The sequence below is a fragment of the Chiloscyllium plagiosum genome, unplaced genomic scaffold, assembly GCF_037043375.1.
Source record: "Chiloscyllium plagiosum isolate Xiang-an unplaced genomic scaffold, Cpla_swu_hap1 HiC_scaffold_2, whole genome shotgun sequence".
NCBI lineage: Eukaryota > Metazoa > Chordata > Chondrichthyes > Orectolobiformes > Hemiscylliidae > Chiloscyllium > Chiloscyllium plagiosum.
In genome coordinates this window covers 148217275-148239739 of record NW_028270140.1, presented here as the reverse complement: position 1 = coordinate 148239739, position 22465 = coordinate 148217275, and the positions used below count along the sequence as shown (strand labels likewise).

At 41.8% G+C, this 22465-nt stretch overlaps 1 protein-coding gene across 10 annotated transcripts in view; it reads left to right on the top strand.

Moving 5' to 3' along the window:
• Positions 1-22465, top strand: part of add1 (adducin 1 (alpha)) — a 180474-nt gene that overhangs the window by 126690 nt on the left and 31319 nt on the right. For 9 of the 10 annotated variants that reach the window (XM_087974379.1, XM_087974393.1, XM_087974397.1 and 6 more), the window contains 2 exons: positions 2170-2256; positions 18764-18853. In XM_087974379.1, the coding sequence (XP_087830505.1) occupies positions 2170-2256; positions 18764-18853 (177 nt within the window). Of the gene's footprint in view, positions 1-2169; positions 2257-18763; positions 18854-18965; positions 18984-19901; positions 19989-22465 lie in introns of all 10 variants that reach the window. The other variant, XM_087974442.1, reaches the window with a different exon arrangement.

Below are 22465 nucleotides of genomic sequence, written 5' to 3'. Positions count from 1 at the left end.
TCTAAACCAAGAGAAGTTGGTCACTAAGAATACTACATTTATTAATAATGTCACAGCTCACATTATTCTGTATCAGAGTTGGAATAATCAATGTAGCTTCATGTAGCTGTTATAAACCCTTGTTACAAATAACATTTATATTGTAAGTGATGCATTGAGTAAGATTTCCAGCTCCAAATTTTAAAATTACAGCAAATTTGCAGTTTTTCAAATACTCGTGTTTTTTTTTGAAAGAGCTATTGATGAGTTCACATGTATGAACATTCTGTTTGGTCTGTCTTGTCCATCTTTAACCAGAAGTTTGGCGTGGTTACAACAGAGTGATGGCTGTATCATAGCCCTGATTGGTTTGCTATCATTTTGTACGTAAGATTTCTCAAGACTAAGTAATCTTTTAAAGTTAATTTTTTTTAATGTCATGTCCTTTTTTTTAAAAAGCAAAAGAGAGGATTTTAAAAAAAAATTCTGACTGTTCTAATGTGGTGGTCTCTCTCTATATAGTATTAGTTGTGGTATTTTTGTTTTGACTGTGTTAAAATTATTTCTGGTGAAAAGGTGCTGTAATTTTTTTGTCAGAAGAATGGTTATGAGTGAGTATTCATCCTTCCATATCCATCCCAGTTTCTCTCCCCACCTTTTTTGTTTCGGGAATGATGAACATCCAAATTTTTTTTTAAACATTTTACATAAATTCTAAATGCATTATTACTGAGAGGAATAAAATAAAAGTCCATGGACTTGAAGCAACTCATGCTTATTCTCTCTGCACATTGTTTATATGCTTGGTGGGTTCTGATCAACTGGTCAAAGCTTCAGTATTTGTACATTGAAACCCAGAAGATTGATTGTTGCCTGTGTCAGCTGCAAGTTATGATCAACTAGTCAGACCCACTCATTTAAGAAAAAAAGTATGCATGGAGGATTGGATCCAGCCTTTCTTTAAAAAAAATCATTAAGTGCTTAAAAGTTTGCTTGTGGTGGTTTTGTTGTGGGGTGGTTTTGAAAAAGTACTTTGAGTGATGAGTAATGCTAGAAATCACTAAATTAAACATGATTACATTGAAAAATCTGGGTTGTTAATTCTAGTGTCCACGTCCAGGTTTTAAAAGATAAATTAGTATTATAGTTTCCAGTAAATGATTTATGCCAGTACAGAACTTTGGTGATGCCCACTCATGATTCTCACATTTTAAAAAAAAAAAATCTCCTTCACCAAGCTTCTGGACTATCGATATCACACTACCACCCCTCCTTTCCCTTTACTGGTCATTTTATGCTTTAATTTTTGCTTTTGTGTAAATGTTGCAGAGCAATGAATCAATGATGTACAGGCACATGTTAGCCATTCTTGGCTTTGATACAGTTTCAAGTCCATTAGCTTCCTCTTGCAATTAAAATTACCTTAATCAGAATGAATTTATCACTGTTTTAAATTCAGTTCTATTGCAAATAAAATTCACTACTTGAAACCCCATATATTGGAGACCTCTAAAGTGTTGCAGCTCTGAGTCTAGTTATTAGAAAGCAATTTTTAATCACTATTTAAGTAATTTGTTACTTAAATGGATGTACTAAATCCTAATAGCTGGTGGAAAGATATTTTCTTACCCAGCAATAACATCCTTTTAGTTATAGGAGCACGTGATAAAATTACCTTTTCAGAATGATTGTTTACAAATAAAAATTGCGGGAAAATCTTATTGGTTAGCTATTTTCATTCAGCAAAAAAATGGTTTAAAACTTAATCCCTTGCTAGCAAGGTTTCAAAAGTGCACTCCCCAAAAAAAGTATGATTGGTGGGGAGAATTCTTGAATATATTTATATGTATCATGCTTTAACAATTATGCAACCACTGATTTGAATTCTAATGTCTGGATGATTTTGGCAAACAAACTGCCAACATATTTTAAATTCTAACTTCTGGTGAATACTAGAAGCTTGGACCTTCTTAGTGTAGGGCTGCTATATATGTGTGTGTGTGTATATGTATGTATATATAAAACATAATATGTATAATTACCAAATCATTGGTTCAATGCTCTTGCTGCAATCCATGTTTACGCACTGAATGTTTTTAGTAAATGCATGAATTATTTCAACACTCATGTTGATTAGCCATTGTAAAGCTGATCTACATACTGACCATATGAAATTCTTAATGTTTATAGTGGATGAAGGATGCTGCTGGCCCAATTCCCAATCAGTTTGTGCCACTAAACACTGACCCACGTGAGTTCAAAGAGATGAGGAATAAGGTAAGACAAGAATACTTAAAGCTAAGCACCACTATAATGCTTTTTTAATGCTGTTGAAGTGATTAGTTCTTGGAGCAGTCCAACATAAAGGGAAATTTGAATTTTGGAAGTTCTATTTATCAATTTTTTTAAAAAGAACATCGTAATACACCTATTTATTTCATTCTGCCATCCAAGTGGACTGTCTTGGTCTGTTGTCTCAAGCGTTTCTGTTTTAAGAAAAACTAGCATTTTGTTTTACGTAGCAAAGATGATTTAAAAAAAAGGTTAAGAAAATAAATTTGGCAGAAGTTTTGCACATTTGCCTAACATTAATCTGCAAGAGCCCTTGCAGTAACAAAAACATGAATTAAAAACTGTTCTAGGTTTGCCTAGAAACTGTCTGTGTTTGCTATCTTTAAGGAAACCATGTTTATGTTTGTGGTGCTGAACCAAACACTGAGCTGAGGAGATACTTTTATTTCAAGTTGCAGCCATGCATCTCCACCTTTCCAGATAAGGAAATATGGAAGCCACCAAATTCCTGCAGTTCTTTGCATTCTGTGTTCAAACTTCTGGGTCTTGCTATGCTATGCAGTTTGGGCGCCTGGGTAATAAAGAAATGCCTACTATAGTCACAGTATCTTTCAAAATTCGAATTTGGTGAGAAGTTACTTAAATTTAAACCGATTTAAGTTTTTCATAAGAACCTCCGTGCTTTCCATTTTAAAAAAAAAAGTAAAAATTTTCTATAATACTGACCAGACAACAATCTGATTTAGCCAATACCAATCATATGAACTTAGAAAATTGGAGCAGAAGTAGTCCATTCGGCTCCTCAAGTCTGATGATCGTGGCTGGTATATTTACATTTTGAATTCCACATTCCCATCAAAACCCAGTGACTCTACATTCCCCTGCCTAACAACTTTTTACCAATATCTTAAAAATATTAAAAATAATTTGGCTTCTGAGGCAGAGTACGAAAGTTGCACAACCCTTGGAGGGTCATGAAAAGGCAACCTCAATTTTAAAACCATTTCCCTTTGCTCTGACCCACGAGGAAACATCCTTTCACATATACCTTGTCAAGACAATTCAAGATCTTAGACACTTCAATGAAGTTCACCCCTCACTTTTCTAAATTCCATTGGAGAAAAGCCACAACTCTCCAACCTATCCTTAAAAGACAGTCTACTCATTCCAGGCATTAATCAAGTAAACCACTTCCAATCCATTTCCATCCTCCTTTTTAGAAGGAGATCAATGCCAGGTACAAATTTCGGAATATGATCTCACCAATGTCCTATATAAGCATTGCATTCTTACATGTTAGCATTGTAGGAACTTCAGCTTTTTTTTTCATTGACTGTTGGGATGTGGGTGTCACTGGCTGGGTCAGCATTTATTGCCCATCCCTCGTTACCCTTGAGAATATGATGCTGAATTGCCCCCTTGAACCGCTGGAATCCCATGTGCTATAGGTAGGGCCACAATGCCATAGGGAGAATATTCCAGGATTTTGACCCAGTGACACTGAAGGAACAGTGGTATATTTCCAAGTCAGGTTGGTGAGTGGCTTGGAAGGGAACTTGCAGTTGGTGCTGTCTCCTTGTATCTGCTGTCCATATTCTTCAAGATGGAAGTGGTTTTAGACTTGGAAGGTGCTGTCTAAAGATCTTTTAGTGATTTTCTGCAGTGTGTCTTGTAGATAGTACACACTGCTGCTACTGAGTATCAGTGGTGGTGGGAAAAGATATTTGTGTATTGTGGATGTGGAGTACATGTGGATGTATTGCCAAGTGAGTGAACTGCTTTGTCCTGCGTTGTTAGGTTTCTGGTCAATGCTGAACTCCAGGATGATAGTTGGAGTTTGTGGTAACACCATTTGAATATCAAGGGCAGTGGTTAGATTGTCTCTCATTGCCTGCGAATGTCACTTGTTAGCCCAAGCCTGGGTATTGTCAAGGTCTTTCTGTATTTAAACATGGAGAAAGTGAGGTCTGCAGATGCTGGAGATCAGAGCTGAAAATGTGTTGCCTACCCTTCTCTGAGAATGAAAGATCAGTCCTCAGCAGAGGCCTCGCCTTCATTCACCTACGCTCTCGGATTAATGAGAGAGCGTGACATCAAACAATTCTTCCGCCGCCTTCGCCTCCGTGCCTACTTCTTTAACCAAGACTCTCGCCCACCCTCTGACGACCCCTTCTCCCGCCTCCAACACACCCCATCCACCTGGACACCCTGTGCTGGCCTCCTACCTGCCCTCGACCTCTTCATAGCCGACTGTCGCCGCGATATTAACCGCCACCTGAACTCCCCCACCCCTCTCACCCACTCCAACCTCTCACCCTCGGAACATGCAGCCCTCCACTCCCTCCATTTGCAACCCCAACCTCACTATCAAACCAGCAGATAAGGGAGGCGCGGTAGTAGTTTGGCGCACCGACCTCTACACCGCTGAGGCCAAACGCCAGCTCGCAGATACCTCCGCCTACTGCCCCCTTGACCATGACCCCACCCCCCACCACCAAACCATCATCTCCCAGACCGTCCATAACCTCATCACCTCGGGGGATCTCCCATCCACTGCCTCCAACCTCATAGTCCCACAACCCCGCACTGCCCGCTTCTACCTCCTGCCCAAAATCCACAAACCTGACTGCCCCGGCCGACCCATTGTCTCCGCCTGCTCCTGCCCCACCGAACTCATCTCCGCACACCTTGACACCGTCCTGTCCCCCTTAGTCCAAGAACTCCCCACCTATGTTCGGGACACCACCCATGCCCTCCACCTGCTCCATGATTTTCGTTTCCCCGGTCCCCAACGCCTTATTTTCACCATGGACATCCAGTCCCTGTACACCTCCATCCCCCATCACGAAGGACTCAAAGCCCTCCGCTTCTTCCTTTCCCGCCGTACCGACCAGTACCCTTCCACTGACACCCTCCTTCGACTGACTGAACTGGTCCTCACCCTGAACAACTTCTCTTTCCAATCCTCCCTCCAAACGAAAGGAATAGCCATGGGCACCTGCATGGGCCCCAGCTATGCCTGCCTCTTTGTAGGATATGTGGAACAGTCCATCTTCCGCAACTACACTGGCCCCACCCCCCACCTTTTCCTCCGCTACATCGATGACTGTATCGGCGCCGCCTCGTGCTCCCACGAGGAGGTTGAACTGTTCATCCACTTCACCAACACCTTCCACCCCGACCTCCAATTCACCTGGACAGTCTCAGATCCCTCCCTCCCCTTCCTCGACCTTTCTATTTCTATCTCAGGCGATCAAATCAACATGGACATCTACTACAAACCGACCGACTCCCACAGCTACTTGGACTACACCTCCTCCCACCCTGCCCCCTGTAAAAACACCATCCCATTCTCCCAATTCCTTCGACTCCGCCGCATCTGCTCCCAGGAGGACCAGTTCCACAAACGCACACCCCAGATGGCCTCCTTCTTCAAGGACTGCAATTTCCCCCCCGACGTGGTCGACGATGCCCTCCACCGCATCTCTTCCACTTCCCGCTCCTCCGCCCTTGAGCCCTGCCCCTCCAACCGCCACCAGGACAGAACCCCACTGGTCCTCACCTACCACCCCACCAATCTCCATGTACAGCGCATCATCCGCCGTCATTTCCGCCACCTCCAAACGGACCCCACCACCAAGGATATATTTCCCTCCCCTCCCCTATCAGCATTCCGTAAAGACCACTCCCTCCGTGACTCCCTCGTCAGATCCACACCCCCCACCAACCCAACCTCCATTCCCGGCACCTTCCCCTGCAACCGCAGGAGGTGCAAGACTTGCGCCCACACCTCCCCCCTCACCTCCCTCCAAGACCCCAAAGGAAACTTCCATATCCGCCACAGATTCACCTGCACCTCCACACACATCATCTATTGCATCCTCTGCACCCGATGTGGCCTCCTCTATATTGGGGAGACAGGCCGGCTACTTGCGGAGCGTTTCAGAGAACACCTCTGGGACACCCGGACCAACCAACCCAAACACCTGTGGCTCAACACTTCAACTCCCCCTCCCACTCCACCAAGGATATGCAGGTCTTTGGACTCCTCCATCGCCAGACCACAACAAAACGACGGTTGGAGGAAGAGCGCCTCATCTTCCACCTAGGAACCCTCCAACCACAAGGGATGAACTCTGATTTCACCAGTTTCCTCATTTCCCCTCCCCCCACCTTGTCTCAGTCAAATCCATCGAATTCAGCATCGCCTTTCTAACCTGCAATCTTCTTCCTGACCTCTCCGCCCCCACCCCAGTCTGACCTATCACCCTCACCTTGACCTCTTTCCACCTATCACATTTCCGACGCCCCTCCCCCAAGTCCCTCCTCCCTACTTTTTATCTTAGCCTGCTGGACAAACTTTCCTCATTCCTGAAGAAGGGCTTATGCCCGAAACGTCGATTCTCCTGCTCCTGACCTGCTGCGCTTTTCCAGCAACACATTTTCAGCTCTGTATTTAAACATGGACTGCTTCAGTACCTGAGGAGTTGTGAATGGTGGTGAACATTGTGCAATCATTGGCAAACATCCCACTTCTGACCTTTATCATGGAGGATCTCATTGAAGCAGCTGAAGATGGTTGTGTCTAGGAATCTTCCCCGAGGAACTGCTGCAAAGGTGTTCTACAGCTGAAATGACCAACCAGTAACTACAACCATCTTCTGACTCCAAACAGTGGTGGGTTTGCCCCTGATCCCCATGCATTCCAGTTTTGCTAGGGCTCCTTGATGTCACACTTGGTCAAATGCAACCTTCATGTCAAGCATTGTCACTGTCCCCTCACATCTAGAATTTAACTCTTTTATCCATGTTTAAACCAAGGCTTTAGTGAGGCCAGAAGCTGAGTGGCCCTAACAGAACCCAAACTGAGCAGATTATTGTAAAGAAGGTGCTGCTTGAGACCACTTTTACTGATGATCAAGAGTAAACTGATTATTGGCCAAGTTAAATTTGTGCTGCGTTTTGTATAGAGGACATTGTTGTGGTTCTGTTCACCAAGCTGGAAGTTTTTGTTGCAAATGTTTCGTCCCCTGGCTAGGCGACATCATCAGTGCTTGGGAGCCTCCTGCGAAGCGCTTCTTTGATGTTTCCTCTGGTGTTTATAGTGGTCTGTCCCTGCCGCTTCCGGTTGTCAGTTTCAACTGTCCGCTGTAGTGGTTGGTATATTGGGTCCAGGTCGATGTGTTTGTTGATGGAGTTTGTGGATGAATGCCATGCCTCTAGGAATTCCCTGGCTGTTCTCTGTCTGGCTTGCCCTATGATAGTAGTGTTGTCCCAGTCGAATTCATGTTGCTTGTTGTCTGCGTGTGTGGCTACTAAGGATAGCTGGTCGTGTCGTTTCATGGCTAGTTGATGTTCATGTATGCGGATTGTTAGCTGTCTTCCTGTTTGTCCTATATAGTGTTTTGTGCAGTCCTTGAATGGTATTTTGTACACTACATTCGTCTTGCTCATGTTGGGTATTGGGTCCTTCGTTCTGGACAACAACTCACCAGAACGAAGGACCCGATACCCAACATGAGCAAAACTAATGTAGTGTACACTATGGAAGGTATTCTCAACATGAAGGTGGAAATCTGTCTCCAAAAGCGGTATGCATCAGTCATTCTTATCAGTATTGTTATGGATAGAAGCAACAAGTAGCGATATGGGGTAGGTACTCATTGGCAGGATGTGACTAGTGGTATCCTGCAAGGATCTGTGTTAAGGCCGCAATTATTCACGTTATTTATTCACTGCTTGGATAATGGCACAGAAATTCATATATCCAAATGTGTTGATGACACAAAAGTTAGGGAGTATTGTAGACAGTGATAGCATAAACTTACAAAGAGATATTGATCGACTAGATGAACGGGCAAAACTGTGGCAGATAGATTTCAAGGTAGGCATTTGTGAGGTTATCCATTTTAGACTGAAAAAATATAGATCAGGGTACTTTGTAGATGGTATGAAGTTAAATACAGTGCATGTCCAAAGAGACTTGGGGATTCAGGTGGTTTGATCTTTAAAATGCCACAAACAGGTGCAGAAAATAATCAAGGCAGCTAATGGAATACTGGCCTTTAAATCTAGTGGTTAATTTTATTTAGTCCTTGTCCCACGTCCTCTATTAATTTTTTTGGGACTTGTAGCAAGCTATTCTTCTTTTTCTACTGGAAATACTGAGGCAAAGTAACTATTCAACATGTCTGCCATTTCCCCATAGTCATTGACAATATCCCCACTTTCAGTCTTGAGCAGGCCAACATTGTTCCTGCCACCCCTTCATGTATCTAAAATTTCTTATTGATTTTGATGTCCTTTGCAATCTTCTTGTCATAACCCTTTTAATACCTCTTGTGAACTGCTCATGGCCCTTTGCTGGTCTTTGTATCCTTGCTATTTGGAAGGATCTATGCTTTTGCAGTTTAAGTCCTTTTTTCTCATGCTGTCCCCTATCTCTTTAATTGTCCATGATTTTATTTTTTCTGTGGAATTTTTCCCTCTGATATAAACTGGCTCAATTGTTACATTAAATGTTTCTTTAAGTATCCTCCACTGTTCTTCAGTTGTTTTTATCTATTAGCAGATTTTCCCCAGTTTAACTGTGGATAGTTTCTGTCTCATCTCATTAGAATCCATAATGTGCTCCTTGCTTCCTTTCACACCATTGGATGGAAACCTTCATGTTCTGGGGATTTGTCACTCTTTAGTTCCATTAATTTCTTCATTAAGGGATATAAAGACACAGAAGCTATGTGCAGCTATAAAACCCTGGTCAGACCCCACTTGAAGAACTGAAAGCAGACCTGGGCACTTGGTCTTGGCCTTGGAGTACAACACAAGTTTACAAGAATGATATCTGGACTTCAGGAGTTTGGCTCTTGAGAGTTTACACAAATTACACCTGTTTTCTCTGGAATTTAGAAGTTTTAAGGGGTGATATGATCAAAGTCTTCAAGATAATCGTATGAAAAGGCAGGGGTAAATAAAGATAAATTATTTCAAATGGTTGGGCATTCTAGTACTAGAGGGCATAGTGGTATTATTGCTGACCCAAATTATGTTCTGGGGACCTGGGTTTGAATCCCAACTTGGCAGATGGTGGAATTTAAATTTAAATTAAATTCTGGAATTAAGAGTCGAATGATGACCATGGAACTATTGTCAGTTGTCAGAAAAGTCTCCAGTGGTTCGCTCATGTCCATTAGGGAAGAAAACTGCTGTCCTTGCTTGTCTGGTCTGTGTGACTCCAGATCCACAACAATGTAGTTGACTCTTAACTGCCCTTTGGGCAATAAGGGATGGGCACTAAATGCTGGCCTAGCCAGCAATGCCTTCATCCTGTGAATGAATAATATATTTTTAAAAATTCAGGGAGACTGTTCAGGAGAGATGTTAAGAGCACTTCTACACAGTAGTAGAGGTTTGGAACTCTTTTTTTTCTTTCTCAAACAGCCGTTGATGCTGGATCAGTTGTCAATTTTAAATGAGTTAATTTTCTGTTAAACAAAGGTATTAAGGAAAATGTTCTGGATCAGTGGTGCTGGAAGAGCACAGCAATTCAGGCAGCATCCGAGGACAGGCAAAATCGACGTTTCGGGCAAAAGCCCTTCATCAGGAATAAAGGCAGAGAACCTGAAGCATGGAGAGATAAGCTAGAGGAGGGTGGGGGTGGGAGAGAGTGGCATAGAGTACAATAGGTCAGTGGGGAAGGAGATGAAGGTGATAGGTCAGGGAGGAGAGGGTGGAGTGGATAGGTGGAAAAGGAGCTGGGCAGGTCGGACAAGTCCGGACAGGTCAGGGGATCGAGTTTCTGGAGGTTAGAAGCTAGGATGAGGTGGGGGAAGGGGAAATGAGGAAACTGTTAAAATCCACATTGATGCCCTGGGGTTGAAGTGTTCCGAGGCGGAAGATGAGGCGTTCTTCCTCCAGGCGTCTGGTGGTGAGGGAGCGGCGGTGGAGGAGGCCCAGCACCTCCATATCCTCGGCAGAGTGGGAGGGGGAGTTGAAATGTTGAGCCACTGGGCGATGAGAGAGAGAGAGTGAAGTTTGTAACCTCTTTCGCCCACAGGTGAGGTTCAGAAGACTGAAGAATAGCTAACATTCTTCCTTTATTTAAGAACGGCAGCAGGGTTAATCTAGGAAATAATAGGCCAGTGAGCATTACGTCAGTGGTATGGAACTTATTAGAGAAAACTCTTAGGGGCAGGATTTACTCTTATTTGGAAAATAATAGATTTGTTAAAGGCAGTCATCATGGCTTTGTGTGGTCTTGAGGTTTTGAGGGTGTAACAAAGATGATCGAGGTTGACGCAGTGAATGTTGTCGAGGTGGATGTTACTAAAGCACTTGACAAGTCTGTCATGATAGGCTGGTCCAGAAGATTAGGTCACATGGAATCTACAATGAGTGGTAAATTGGATACAAAATTGACTTCCTCATAGAAGACAAAGGGTAGTTGTGGAGGGGTGTTTTGCTGACTGAAGGTCTGAGGCCAGTGAGTTCTGTGAAAATGTAGGTGGTCTGATTAGTAAGTTTGCTGATGACTTGAAATTTGGTGGAGTTATGGGCAGTGAGGAAGGTTATCAAAAGAGGTTTTAGGTGAGATGGGAAAAGATTTAAAAGGGATCTAAGGGGCAACATTTTCATGCAGAGGGTGGTGTGTGTGTGGCATGAGGTGCCAAAGGAAGTGGTAGAGGCTGGTGCAACTACAACATTTAAATGCCATCTGGATAGGTATATGAATAGGAAGGGTTTAGAGGGATATGGACCAAATGCTAGCAAATGGGTCTAGCTTTCTCTCGGATATCTGGTCAGCATGAGTGAGTTGACCGAAGGGTCTGTTTCGGTGTTGTACATCTCTATAACTCTGTGATACAACAGGATATAGATCAGTTGGAAAGTTAGGTAAAGAAATGGCAGATGAAGTTTTATCCTGATGAACGTGTAGTGATGCATTTTGGACAGCTACCTGCAAGAGGAAAGTGTACAATAAATGGCAGGACCCTTAGGAGCATTAATATACAAAGGGATTTTGGGGTGCAGGTTCATAGCTCCCTGAAAGTAGCAACATAAGTGGGTAAGGTGGTAACAAAGGCTATTTGTCTACATTGGTCAAGACATTGACAGTTAAAGTTGAGAGTTAAAGTTGGCAAGTCATTTCGCAACTCTATAAAGCTCTAATTAGGCCATATTTGGAGTATTGTGTGGAGTTCTAGTTGCCACACTATGGGAAGGATGTGAAGGCTTTGGAGAGAGTGCAAAAGTGGTTTACCAGGATGTTGCCTAGATTGGAGTTTATCCAACCTCTTCTTTTAACTAATAAAGTTGGATTGTTTTTGCTAGAGTGTCCGAGGCTGAAGAGTGACCTGATAAAAGTATATAAAATTGAGAGGCGTGAATAGGGCGGTTAGTCAGTCTTTTTCCCCCCCGAGTGGAAATTTAGGAGGCATAGGTTTAAGATAAAAGGACGAAAGCTAAAAGGAAATGTGCTCTTTTTTTTGTCAAGCCTATTAAGAATGTGTGTGTGTTTCAATGAGACTACCTCTCGTTTCTTCCAAACTACGATGTGTACAGTTCAAGCCTGTTTAGCCTTTGTTCATAAGACAATCCCTCCATACTGGGGATCATGCTAGTGAACCTTCTCTGAATTGCCTCCAGTGAACTTGTATCTTTCCTTAAATAAAGGGACCAAAGCTGCTTACAGTACAATGGCTATGGTCTCACCAGCACCTTGTACAGTTGGAGTAAGACTTCTCTTATACTCCAGCTCCCTTGAAATCAGGGCTGACATTCCTTTAATCTTCTTGATTACCAGCTGCACCTGTGATAGCTTTGTGTTTTGTGTGCAAGTATTCTAAATTCCTGTGTGTTGGAACTTTCTGTAGATTTTGTTTAATTAAATAATATTGTTCTCCTTTCCAAAATAGCAACTTCACATTTTCCAATACTATACTCAGTTTGCCCACTTAATCTGTTAATATTAATCTGTTAATATTTCACTGTTTATATCACTCCCACAACTTGCCTTTCCACTTGCTTTTGTGTTGTCCGCAAATTGGGCTATGGTACATTTGTTTTCTTTCTCGAAGTGATTAATAAAAATTGTAAACTGTGTACAGGAACATTGGCCACAGTGCACTTTAGGCATCCTAATGGTCTAGCTCCACGTTACCCTGTACTGGTGCCAGGGGCTGATGAACTGGAATCCACTTCTCCCATAGCCAGTCTTTGTTCGATGTATTCTAATTTTATGCACCATACTCCAATTTGCATGCAACTTGAATAATCCAGTGATTATAAACTTGTGGTTCTGCTTTGTTATTTTTTTAATCTAGTTCTACATTCTCTCTAGAACCACATTCTAGACCTCCTATGTCACTGTGCTCATATATGCAATGATTACTGGATCCTCCAACTGCAGGTTCATTTCCAGCCTAAACAAATGCTCTAAACTCTGGCATTGGGTAGGAAACACAAGTAGTTAGACTGCCTTTTTTTTTCCTGCAGAGAACAATCTCAATCTCCCTTATTATATACCATCACCTCTATACTCTCTCCCATTTACACCCTCACCCCCTCTCCATTTCCCTCCCCTTCCCATCTCTTTTTCCCTCCTCCCCTTTCTCTTTTCTTGGGATCAGTGATTACTTTCTAATGTTCTAGGTTGTAAGGTGCCTAAATCATCCAATACTAGATTCAACAACCCTGTAACAGGTGGGGCAAATGCTGTTCTCAGAATACGGCAGGTGGACTATTAGAGTTTTTGTATGCTCCATCTTTTGTTTTCTCTTGTTTTCAATCTGGCCTCCTTTGAGATGCTCAAAACACTTGGCAGCTTCGAGGCATGTTTCTCCTCCAGTTTGGTGGTATCTGGCTGGAGGTTCATGAATCAGTGAGAATATTGAATAATTTTGCAAGTATTTTTGCCTACTCCTGGCCCTATTTTGTATGCTTCCATTTGGAGAGGCATCACTGTGCCTATGTCTCCAACTCAAATGGGGAGCCAGAAACACACTGCACTGTGGAGTGGTGTGAGCAGGCTATAAAGGCAGTTTGTTTTCTGGATATTTATGCTTTTGTTTTATGAATGCATTGGCCATAGTTTGGAGATCAGATCGAAGTGTGCCCACTTGGAAGCATCATCTGTTCACTGCCGCTCGTGCCAGAAGTAAGGAGAGTGTTGATTCTGGACTGGAAATGTCACCGGTTAAACAATTTCCTGCTTGTCCTGTATATTAGCTCCACATTAGGGAAGCTTCAGCTTTTCAGAATATCTATTTCCTGTCCTTTCCTTGTGTCTTTTGTAAACACTTACATAATTTGCTTTTAATTTATCTTATCTCTGGTGTCTCACTACCAAATTGTAAATTATTCCATTTTCCAGTATTTCATTTCTTCTAACTTCAGTTCTTGTTCTTGATACAATACTGAATCTGTGATTGAATATGCTATGGGTTCGCAAATCAATAAAAATCATTTTAATTATCCACTCAAAAGATTTTTTTAATTGTAAGTGCCTCCATTAAATTCTTTCAACTATTGTTACACTGGAGGAAACATGGAACATAGAACATTACAGCGCAGTACAGGCCCTTCGGGCCTCAATGTTGCGCCGCCCTGATATACAAATCTGAAGCCCATCCCACCTACATTATTCCATGTACGTCCATATGCTTGTCCAGTGACGACTTAAATGCACTTAAACTTGGCGAATCTACTACCGATGCAGGCAAAGCATTCCATACTCTTACTACTTTGAGTAAAGAAACTACCTCTGACATCTGTCTTATACCTATCTCCCCTCACTTTTGTGTCCCCTCGTGTTTGCTGAACCATACTTGGAAAAAGGCTCTCCTTGCCCATCCTACCTAACCGTCTGATTATCTTGTATGTCTCTATTAAGTCAGCTCTCAACCTCCTTCTCTCTAACGAGAACAGCCTCGAGGCCCTAAGCCTTTCCTCGTAAGACCTTCCTTCCATACCAGGCAACATCCCAGTAAATCTCCACTGCACCCTCTCCAAAGCTTCCACATCCTTCTTATAATGCGGTGACCAGAACTGTACACAATACTCCAAGTGTGGCCGTACCAGAGCTTTGTACAGCTACAGCATAACCTCCTGGTTCCGGAACTCAATCCCTGTATTAATAAAGGCCAAAACACTGTATGCCTTCTTAACAACCCTGTCAATCTGGGTGGCAACTTTCAAGGATCTGTGTACATGGACACCGAGATCTTCTGCTCATCTTCACTCCCAAGAATCCTACCATTAGTCCAGTACTTTGCATTCTGATTACTCCAACCAAAGTGTATCACTTCACACTTGTCCACATTAAACTCCATTTGCCACCTCTCAGCCCAGCTTTATCTGTCTCTCTGCAACCTACTACATCCTTCGTCACTATCCACAACTCCACCGACCTTAGTGTTGTCTGCAAATTTACTAACCTTCCTTTCTAAACCCTCATCCAGGTCATTTATAAAAATGACGGACAGCATTGGACCAACACCGACCCTTGTGATATACCGCTAGTAACTGGACACCAAGATGAACACGTTCCATCAACTACAACCCTCTGTTTTCTTTCAGCAAGCCAATTACTGATCCAAACTGCTATGTCTCCCACAATCCCATTCCTCTGCATTTTGTATAATAGCCTACTGTGGGGAACCTTATCGAACGCCTTGCTGAAATCCATATACACCACATCAACCGGTTTTCTCTCATCTACCTGTTTGGTCACTTTGTCAAAAAACTCAATAAGATTCATTAGGCACGATCTACCCTTCACAAAACCGTGCTGACTGTCCCCGATCAGATTATTCTTTTCTAGATGATTATAAATCCTATCTCTTTTAACCTTTCCAACACTTTACCAACAACTGAAGTGAGACTCACTGGTCTGTAATTACCAGGGTTGTCTCTACTACCCTTTTTGAACAAGGGAACCACATTTGCTATCCTCCAGTCCTCAGGCACTATTCCTGTAGACAATGATGATTTGAAGATCAATGCCAAAGGCTCAGCAATCTCTTCCCTTCCCAGAGGATCCTAGGATAGATCCCATCCGGCCCAGGGGACTTGTCTATTTTCACACTGCAGTATTTCTAATACCTCTTCCTTGTGAACCTCAATCTCTTCTAGTCTAGATGCAAGTATCTCTGTATCGCCAACATTTTCATTTTCTATAGTGAACACTGTTGAAAAATATTTATTTAGTGCTACCACTATCTCCTCTGACTCCATGCACAGCTTCCCACTATTATCCTTGACTATTATCCTTGACTGGCCCTAATTTAACTCTCGTCATTCTTTTATTCCTGACATACCTATGGAAAGCTTTAGTTAACCCTGATCCTATCCGCCAACAGCTTCTCATGTCCCCTCCTGGCTCTTCTGAGCTCTCTTTTTAAGTCCTTCCTGACTTCCTTGTAACCCTTAAGCGCCCTAACGGAGTTTTCACATTTTGTCCTAACATAAGCCGCCGCCACCTTCTTGACCAGGGATTCCACTTCCTTAGTAAACCACTAGTTTTTAAAATGCTTTGGACCATGATCTGGATTATTCCTACCCTTTAAATCACGGGTCAGTCAAGTAGCACTTGTCTCTGGTTCAGGGGTTTCTCAGCTTATTTCCAGAGGCTTGATCATCAGCCTTGATTTTATGCTGTGAAGCAAAACTGGGATTTGCTGAATGGTCAGGTACCTTCTGTCAGATGTAATCTTAAGCCAAGTCTCTCTCTCCACCTCAGACGGACCTGAAAGATGGCATGGCACTGTTTTGAATAAAAGTTATCCCCAATGTTCTTGTTAATATTTATCCCTCAGTCAGTGGGCTTGATTTTACATGCTCTTGCAGGTGTGTTTTCAGCAAGAAGGTATGCTTTTTCAAAATCAAAAGCAGGTACCCATACTGCCCCATCCCACTCACCCCAAGCCGAGCTCCATAATACAGAGGTAATTGGCAAAAATGCTGCCAAAATCAGCACCCTAGCCAGTATATGTAAGTAAGAGTCAGTTTAGCTTACCCTGCCCATGTTGTAAAACAGTTGGTGTGGCAGATGGGCAGGAACATTCAGCCCTTTTTCTCAACCTACATATTTTTGCAAGAAAAGATTACTATCTCCAGAGGGTGTCTCTGTGCATTGGACCACAGCTGCAGAAGATAATATTCCCTGTTTTCCTCACATCGGCTTTAGCACCCCATCCCATAGCATTCTCAGCTCCACCCCAATCCAAACCTGCCTACCCAATAACATTCCAAATCTCCTTAACTCTGAACTCTTGTACAATTCTGCATGTTTTCACTGAAACATTGTCTAGTCATTAGCATGTTGTTGTTCAGTGAGCCAGCTATTTGCAAAATGTTTGCCACATTTTCCATATTACAACAGGGATGCTCTTTGTGAGACTTCCATGAATCCATTCAGTGCTTTGAAATGATCTGTGGTCATGGAAGAGAGTTTATAAATGCTAATCTTTTTGTTTCTACATTGTATGTCTCGCAGTGCTCCATCTGTTGTATAAATATTTTGTACAAGTTGTTGATATTTATATTAATATAAAACCCTATGATTTCTTTTCTTGTTTGGGAAATTTTTTACACCTACTTCTTATCTAATATAGTCTGAAAGAATGCCTGAGACCTAATGGGAAAAGGCATCAGAAGATGCATATGTTGGTTGGATTTGAATTGATTGTAAAAGCATGGGGAGCTAGTAATCAGTGGAGTGAGTGTTTGAGTGTGGCTGACTGAAGTAAAGCTTTCGCATGAAAATGGGGATTTGAATTCCATTTATATGCTGTTATCCTTTTGGAGTATAACACTTTCACTTTATTAATAAAATCCAGTTGTACCTCTAAATCTCTCTTAGACCATAAGATAGTGAGCAGAATGGGGCTATTCAGCCAACTGAGTCTCCTCCACAATTTGAACACGGCTGATATCTTTCTGAACCTTTCTTGCCTTCTGCCCATAATCCTTGATTCTCTTATTGCTCGCTCTTAGCTTATTCTCTACCCAAAATGTATGGGAATACAAGTAGGCCATTCAGCCAGTTGAGCTTGCCCTATCAATTTGTCTTGATGGTACGCAATGACTGAGCTTCCATAATGATCTGAAGTAGAAAATTCCAAAGATTCAACACCATCGTAGTGAGGAAATTCCTCCTCGTTTCAATCTTCTCTTATATTGAGATTTTATGCCCTATTTCTACAGTCACTACTCCATAGCAGCATCCTTTCTGTATCCACCCTATCATGGCCTGCAAGAATTTTGAAGGTTTCAATGTGATTGCCTTTCATTCTTTGGAACTGCAAGGAATACAGATATAGTTTTCTCAATCTCTCCTTGTAAAGCAATGCTGCCATCCCAGGGATTCATCTTGTGATCGACTGTTGCATACCCTTTACTAACTCTATTGGACTGCCCATTTTAGACTCCACTGATTTATTTTTTCATGTCTTGTAGGTGGCTGTATCTATATTTCGAGTTGAAAATTCCTAACAATTTAAAGACAGTAGTTACAAATAACATTTGTTATTCTGTGCTTTATGGTCATCTACTGTCAAAATCCTTACCCACACTTTGTTAGTTTGGAGTTTCAAGGTTTCCAACATACTCCTAGCCAGCATTTGTCTTTTGATGTTTCATAAACTTGAACCCTCTAAAACTCTGTTTTCTGTACTCCCACCAATTTCAACTCTGCCGTTATGTTTTAAAATTCCTTTTTTTAATTTGTAGTTGCCCATAACACTCCCCTCACTTTTGTAATTTTAGTCTGTACTCATCTGATTCGCCTCGAGCTTCCCTGATTTTGAATTGTTCCATCATTGGTGGCTATGCCTCCCACGACTGATGCTCCAAAGTATAGATTTCTCCCCTCTGACCTTTTGGTATGGCAGCACCAGAACATCCTGATCTGATAAAATAATAAAATATTATGCTGGAAGAGTCCAGAACAGAAAGGTATAATATTGAAGTTGGGACCAAGTTATTTAATAATGAAATATATGTAGTAATGGCAAGTAAATGGAGTTGATTTACATATCAGCCATGACCTAACTGAATAGTGAAACAAATTCAAGGAGCTGTTTGACTAGCTCCTCTTCCTTCATTTTTAATCCTACTGAATATCTGCAAGCATGTGTATTCTTTCAGTTCAGAACGGCACCTTGTTGGGGAAATAAATAAATGTCTATGCAATTGTGAAATGATGTTGTGCCTTTTTCTGGCTTTACAAAAGTATTTTTCATAAATGAGCTTACATTGCAATTCCTATGGTTAATTATGAACAATTTTGACATTTTAGTAATTCCCAACTGTTGATGGTTCACTCTTCTTATGAAAAGACCTACTGAAGCGTAAAATTGTACCTCTTGGTAAACAAATCAAAAGGGCGCATAGTAATGTGTTGCTCAAAATGTGCTGAGCAGATAAATCTTTGTCTGCATTCATAAAAGGAAAAATAATTATTTTTTTCCTTCCTTCATTTTTCTCCCCTTAGATTCGAGAACAAAATTTACAAGATATAAAGACCGCAGGTCCTCAATCTCAATTACTATGTGGTGTTGTACTGGATAGATCCTTTGCTCAGGTGAGAATATAATGTTACAGAAAAGAAAATATTCTGCACTGCTTGTCATCTAGTTTGTCTATCTGCCACTAATTTCCCTAACGTTTTGCAAACACTGTTCTTCAAATGGCAGAATTTATCTATGTGGGAGGTAAGTACTAGTGATAACTCTATTGTTTAATATGCAAAATATTCAAGCAATAATGCAGATATGGCGGCACAAAAACAATACTGACAGTTGAGCAATAGCATGCTAATCCGAGCATCTGCAAACCATTGCTGAATGTAGCCATCTTTGCATGTCTTGTGTACTTCCAGATATAATGCTGTTACACATTTGTAAGCATGCTGAGTATACTAGTCAGGCTTTCAGAACCTCATTAAACTGGTACCACTTTGTTTGAAATGTAGTTCAGAGCTTAAGTTCTTGGGCCTGTGATACATAATCATAATGTGAAAAAATGGTTTTGTCAATCAAAATAGCAAAGCATCTGAAAATTAAATGAGAGTAAACTGCAAAGTTTCCATGAAGTCTTTTGCATAAAGTCTTACACCATAACTGCATTGGGTCTTTGTAACTTGCTGGTAATAGCTGGATAATATCTTGACTTCTTATTAAGTCATGCGATGCTTAATGTACTTGATATGATTCAAACTGCCTTTAAACTTTACTTGGGTCTACCTGACATGACTGATAAATGGGACAATTTTTTTTTTGTTTTGAGCATCAATAAACTGGAACTTCAATTTTAATTAATAACATCAAAACGTCACAGTACTTTTCTTCACAGCACGTACCAATACAGGATTAGTTATGTTTCTTTAAAATTTTTGAAGTTTCTATGACAAATTAATGGTATATGAGATCATGAAAGTTTGACTGGTTGAAAGCTTCCTGTGTGCTCATCATTAGAGTTGGGTTTATAGCTTGCATGCCATGCTCTCCTAGTCATCCTGCTACTGGAATATGTAAGTTGCATGAAAATGACTTGATAACGTAATGGATTTGAGTTATCCAGTCTTTAAGGGAGGGTATGGTTTGCACTGTTTACTCAATTTACTGTTGCAGGATGCACCTCTCTCAGACTGTACGGAGTTTATTGATGGTCTCGATCTCTCAAAGCAAGCCTTAAATCCCGCTAACCCTGTTAGAAAGGTACTTACTGACCTGTTTTGTTGAACTCTGCGCCTGTTATCGCTTTTGCCTAACCCAATATCTCTGCTCTACTCTAAAGTGCTTGTTTTTTTTAAAAATAAAGATTGAGTTTCTTGCTATTAACTCTGGCTTATTAAAATCCATAATACTAATGCAGAAAGGTGCTGAAGGACCAAGTTAATGTTCAACTATTCAGAGGGCTGTTTTTCAGAGGCGTCTTCCTGGTGTTTGCATGAAATGTTGAATTAGATTTTTTATAGCTTCATTGCAAGTAAAGTTAGGCAGTGAATTATATAATTCCTGAAATTATTATTTTAGAAATGTTTATCAGACTTGTATATATGCAGAATATACTTACAAAAAACAAAAGTCCTAGAATTTTAACTAACAGGAAATATTTATAAACGGTGGCTCAGTGGCTGTCACTGCTGCCTCACAGCACCAGGGACCCAGGTTTGATTCTGGCCTCTGGCGACTGTGTGGAGTTTGCATGTTCTCTGTGTGGGTTTCTTCTGGGTGCTCCAGTTTCCTTCCACAATCCAAAGATGTGCAGGTTAGGTGAATTGGCCATATTAAATTGCCCAAAGTGTTAGTTGCATTAGTCAGGGGTAAATGTAAAGGAATGGTTCTGGGTGGGTTGTTCTTCAGAGGGTCAGTGTGGACTTGTTGGGCATTGTAGGGAATCTAATCTAATCTAAACAAAGAAGATCTAATTCATAGGCTTATGGCCTTGAAATTTAGATGATTGCAAGATGTACTACAGCAGCTGAGCTGCAAATTTATGTTCTTGATATTAACCCAATGAAATAAAAGCCAGTTTCAGTAATGGTGACCATGACCATGACCATCTAGTTCACTAAAGCATTTAAAAGCAACTCATTGACTAGTTCCCCTTCATCTATTCTATGTGGTATATTTGGATTTCGAGAAGGCTTTAATAAGATACTACACAAGAGGCTGGTGGTCAAAAGTAAAGCACACAAGATCACCGGTAATATATTTGCATGCATTGAGAACTTGCTGGCAAACCGGAAATGGTAGGACTAAAAGGGTCTTCGTTCACGGTGGTTGAATTATAACTAGCAGAGTACTCTGGTGCTTGGGGCCCCAGATATTCACAATGTATGTAAATGACTTGGACAAGGGAACCAAGCAAAACATTTCCAAGTTTTTCTGATGATGCAAAACTAGGTGGGGTTGAGAGTTGTAAAGGGGATGTCAAGAGGCTTCAAGGTGATCCAGACAAGTTGAATGTGTGGACAAGCACATGGCAGATGTAGTAAAGCGTGGATGAATGTGAAGTTATACACTTTGAGAAAAGCAGAAAGACAGTATTTAGTGGAGATACATTGGGGAATGTGAACCTGGGTGTCCTTGTATACTATCAATGAAAGCAGGCAGGTGCTGCAAGCAATTAGTCATAGAGGTCTAAAGCACAGAAAAATATCCTTTGGCTCATTGAGTCTGCACTGGTTTAAAAAAAAAACAGCCAATTATTCTAATCCCATTTACCAGCACTCGGCCCATAGCCTTGTAAACCATATGAGAGCATGGGTCTCACCCTGAACATCTTCAAGACGAAGGTCCTTCTTCAACTTGGCCGAGCATCGTGGAGCAAATCTTCGATGATCAAGGTCCACTGGGAGGCCTTGGAGACCATTGGCCACTTCCAATGCCTTGCAAGTGTCCTGTCGGCCAAAGCAGCTATTGGTGAAGAGATCCAGCATTGCCTCCAGTGTGCTAGTGCAGCCTTCAGCCACATTGAGGAAAAGGGTGTTCCAGAACAACACCAGATCCAACAACAAGATCACGATACAGAGCTGTGCTGGTTCCCGCCCTCTTATATGGCTGAGAGGTATGGACTGTCTACAGCAGACACCTCAAGACACAGGAGCAGTACCAACAATGCTCCCTGCACAAGATCCTGTGTATCCACTGAGAAGAAAGACACAGCAACACCAGCACCTCGACCAGGCCAATATCCATAACATAGAGGCATTGACCACCCTTGATTGGCCACAATGGACTGGACATGTCATCTGTATGACCGACACGAAATTCCCCTAGCAGGTGCTCTACTCCCAGCTTCGAGATGGCACGCAAGCCCCAGGTGGACAGAGGAAATGCTTCGGTGATCTCCTGAAGGCCTCATTGATGAAGTGTAACATTCCCATAGACACCTGGGAATCACTGGCCCAAGATGGTTCAAAGTGGAGCAGGAGCACCCAGGAAGGCAGCAAGCACCTCGAGACCTGGAAAAGCGGAAGCCAGACGAAAACAGCATGCTGTCACCAATACTCCACCCACCCCTTCCTGAGACTATCACCTGCCTCAAGTGTAACCAAGCCTGCAGCAGCTGTATTGGTCTGTATAGCCATCTGTAGACTCACTTTGAGGATGGAAGATTCATTGTCATCGTCATCCTCATCTGTGAGGGGCCATTGATTATGAAGATACTTTAGCACCACAAGTGTGCA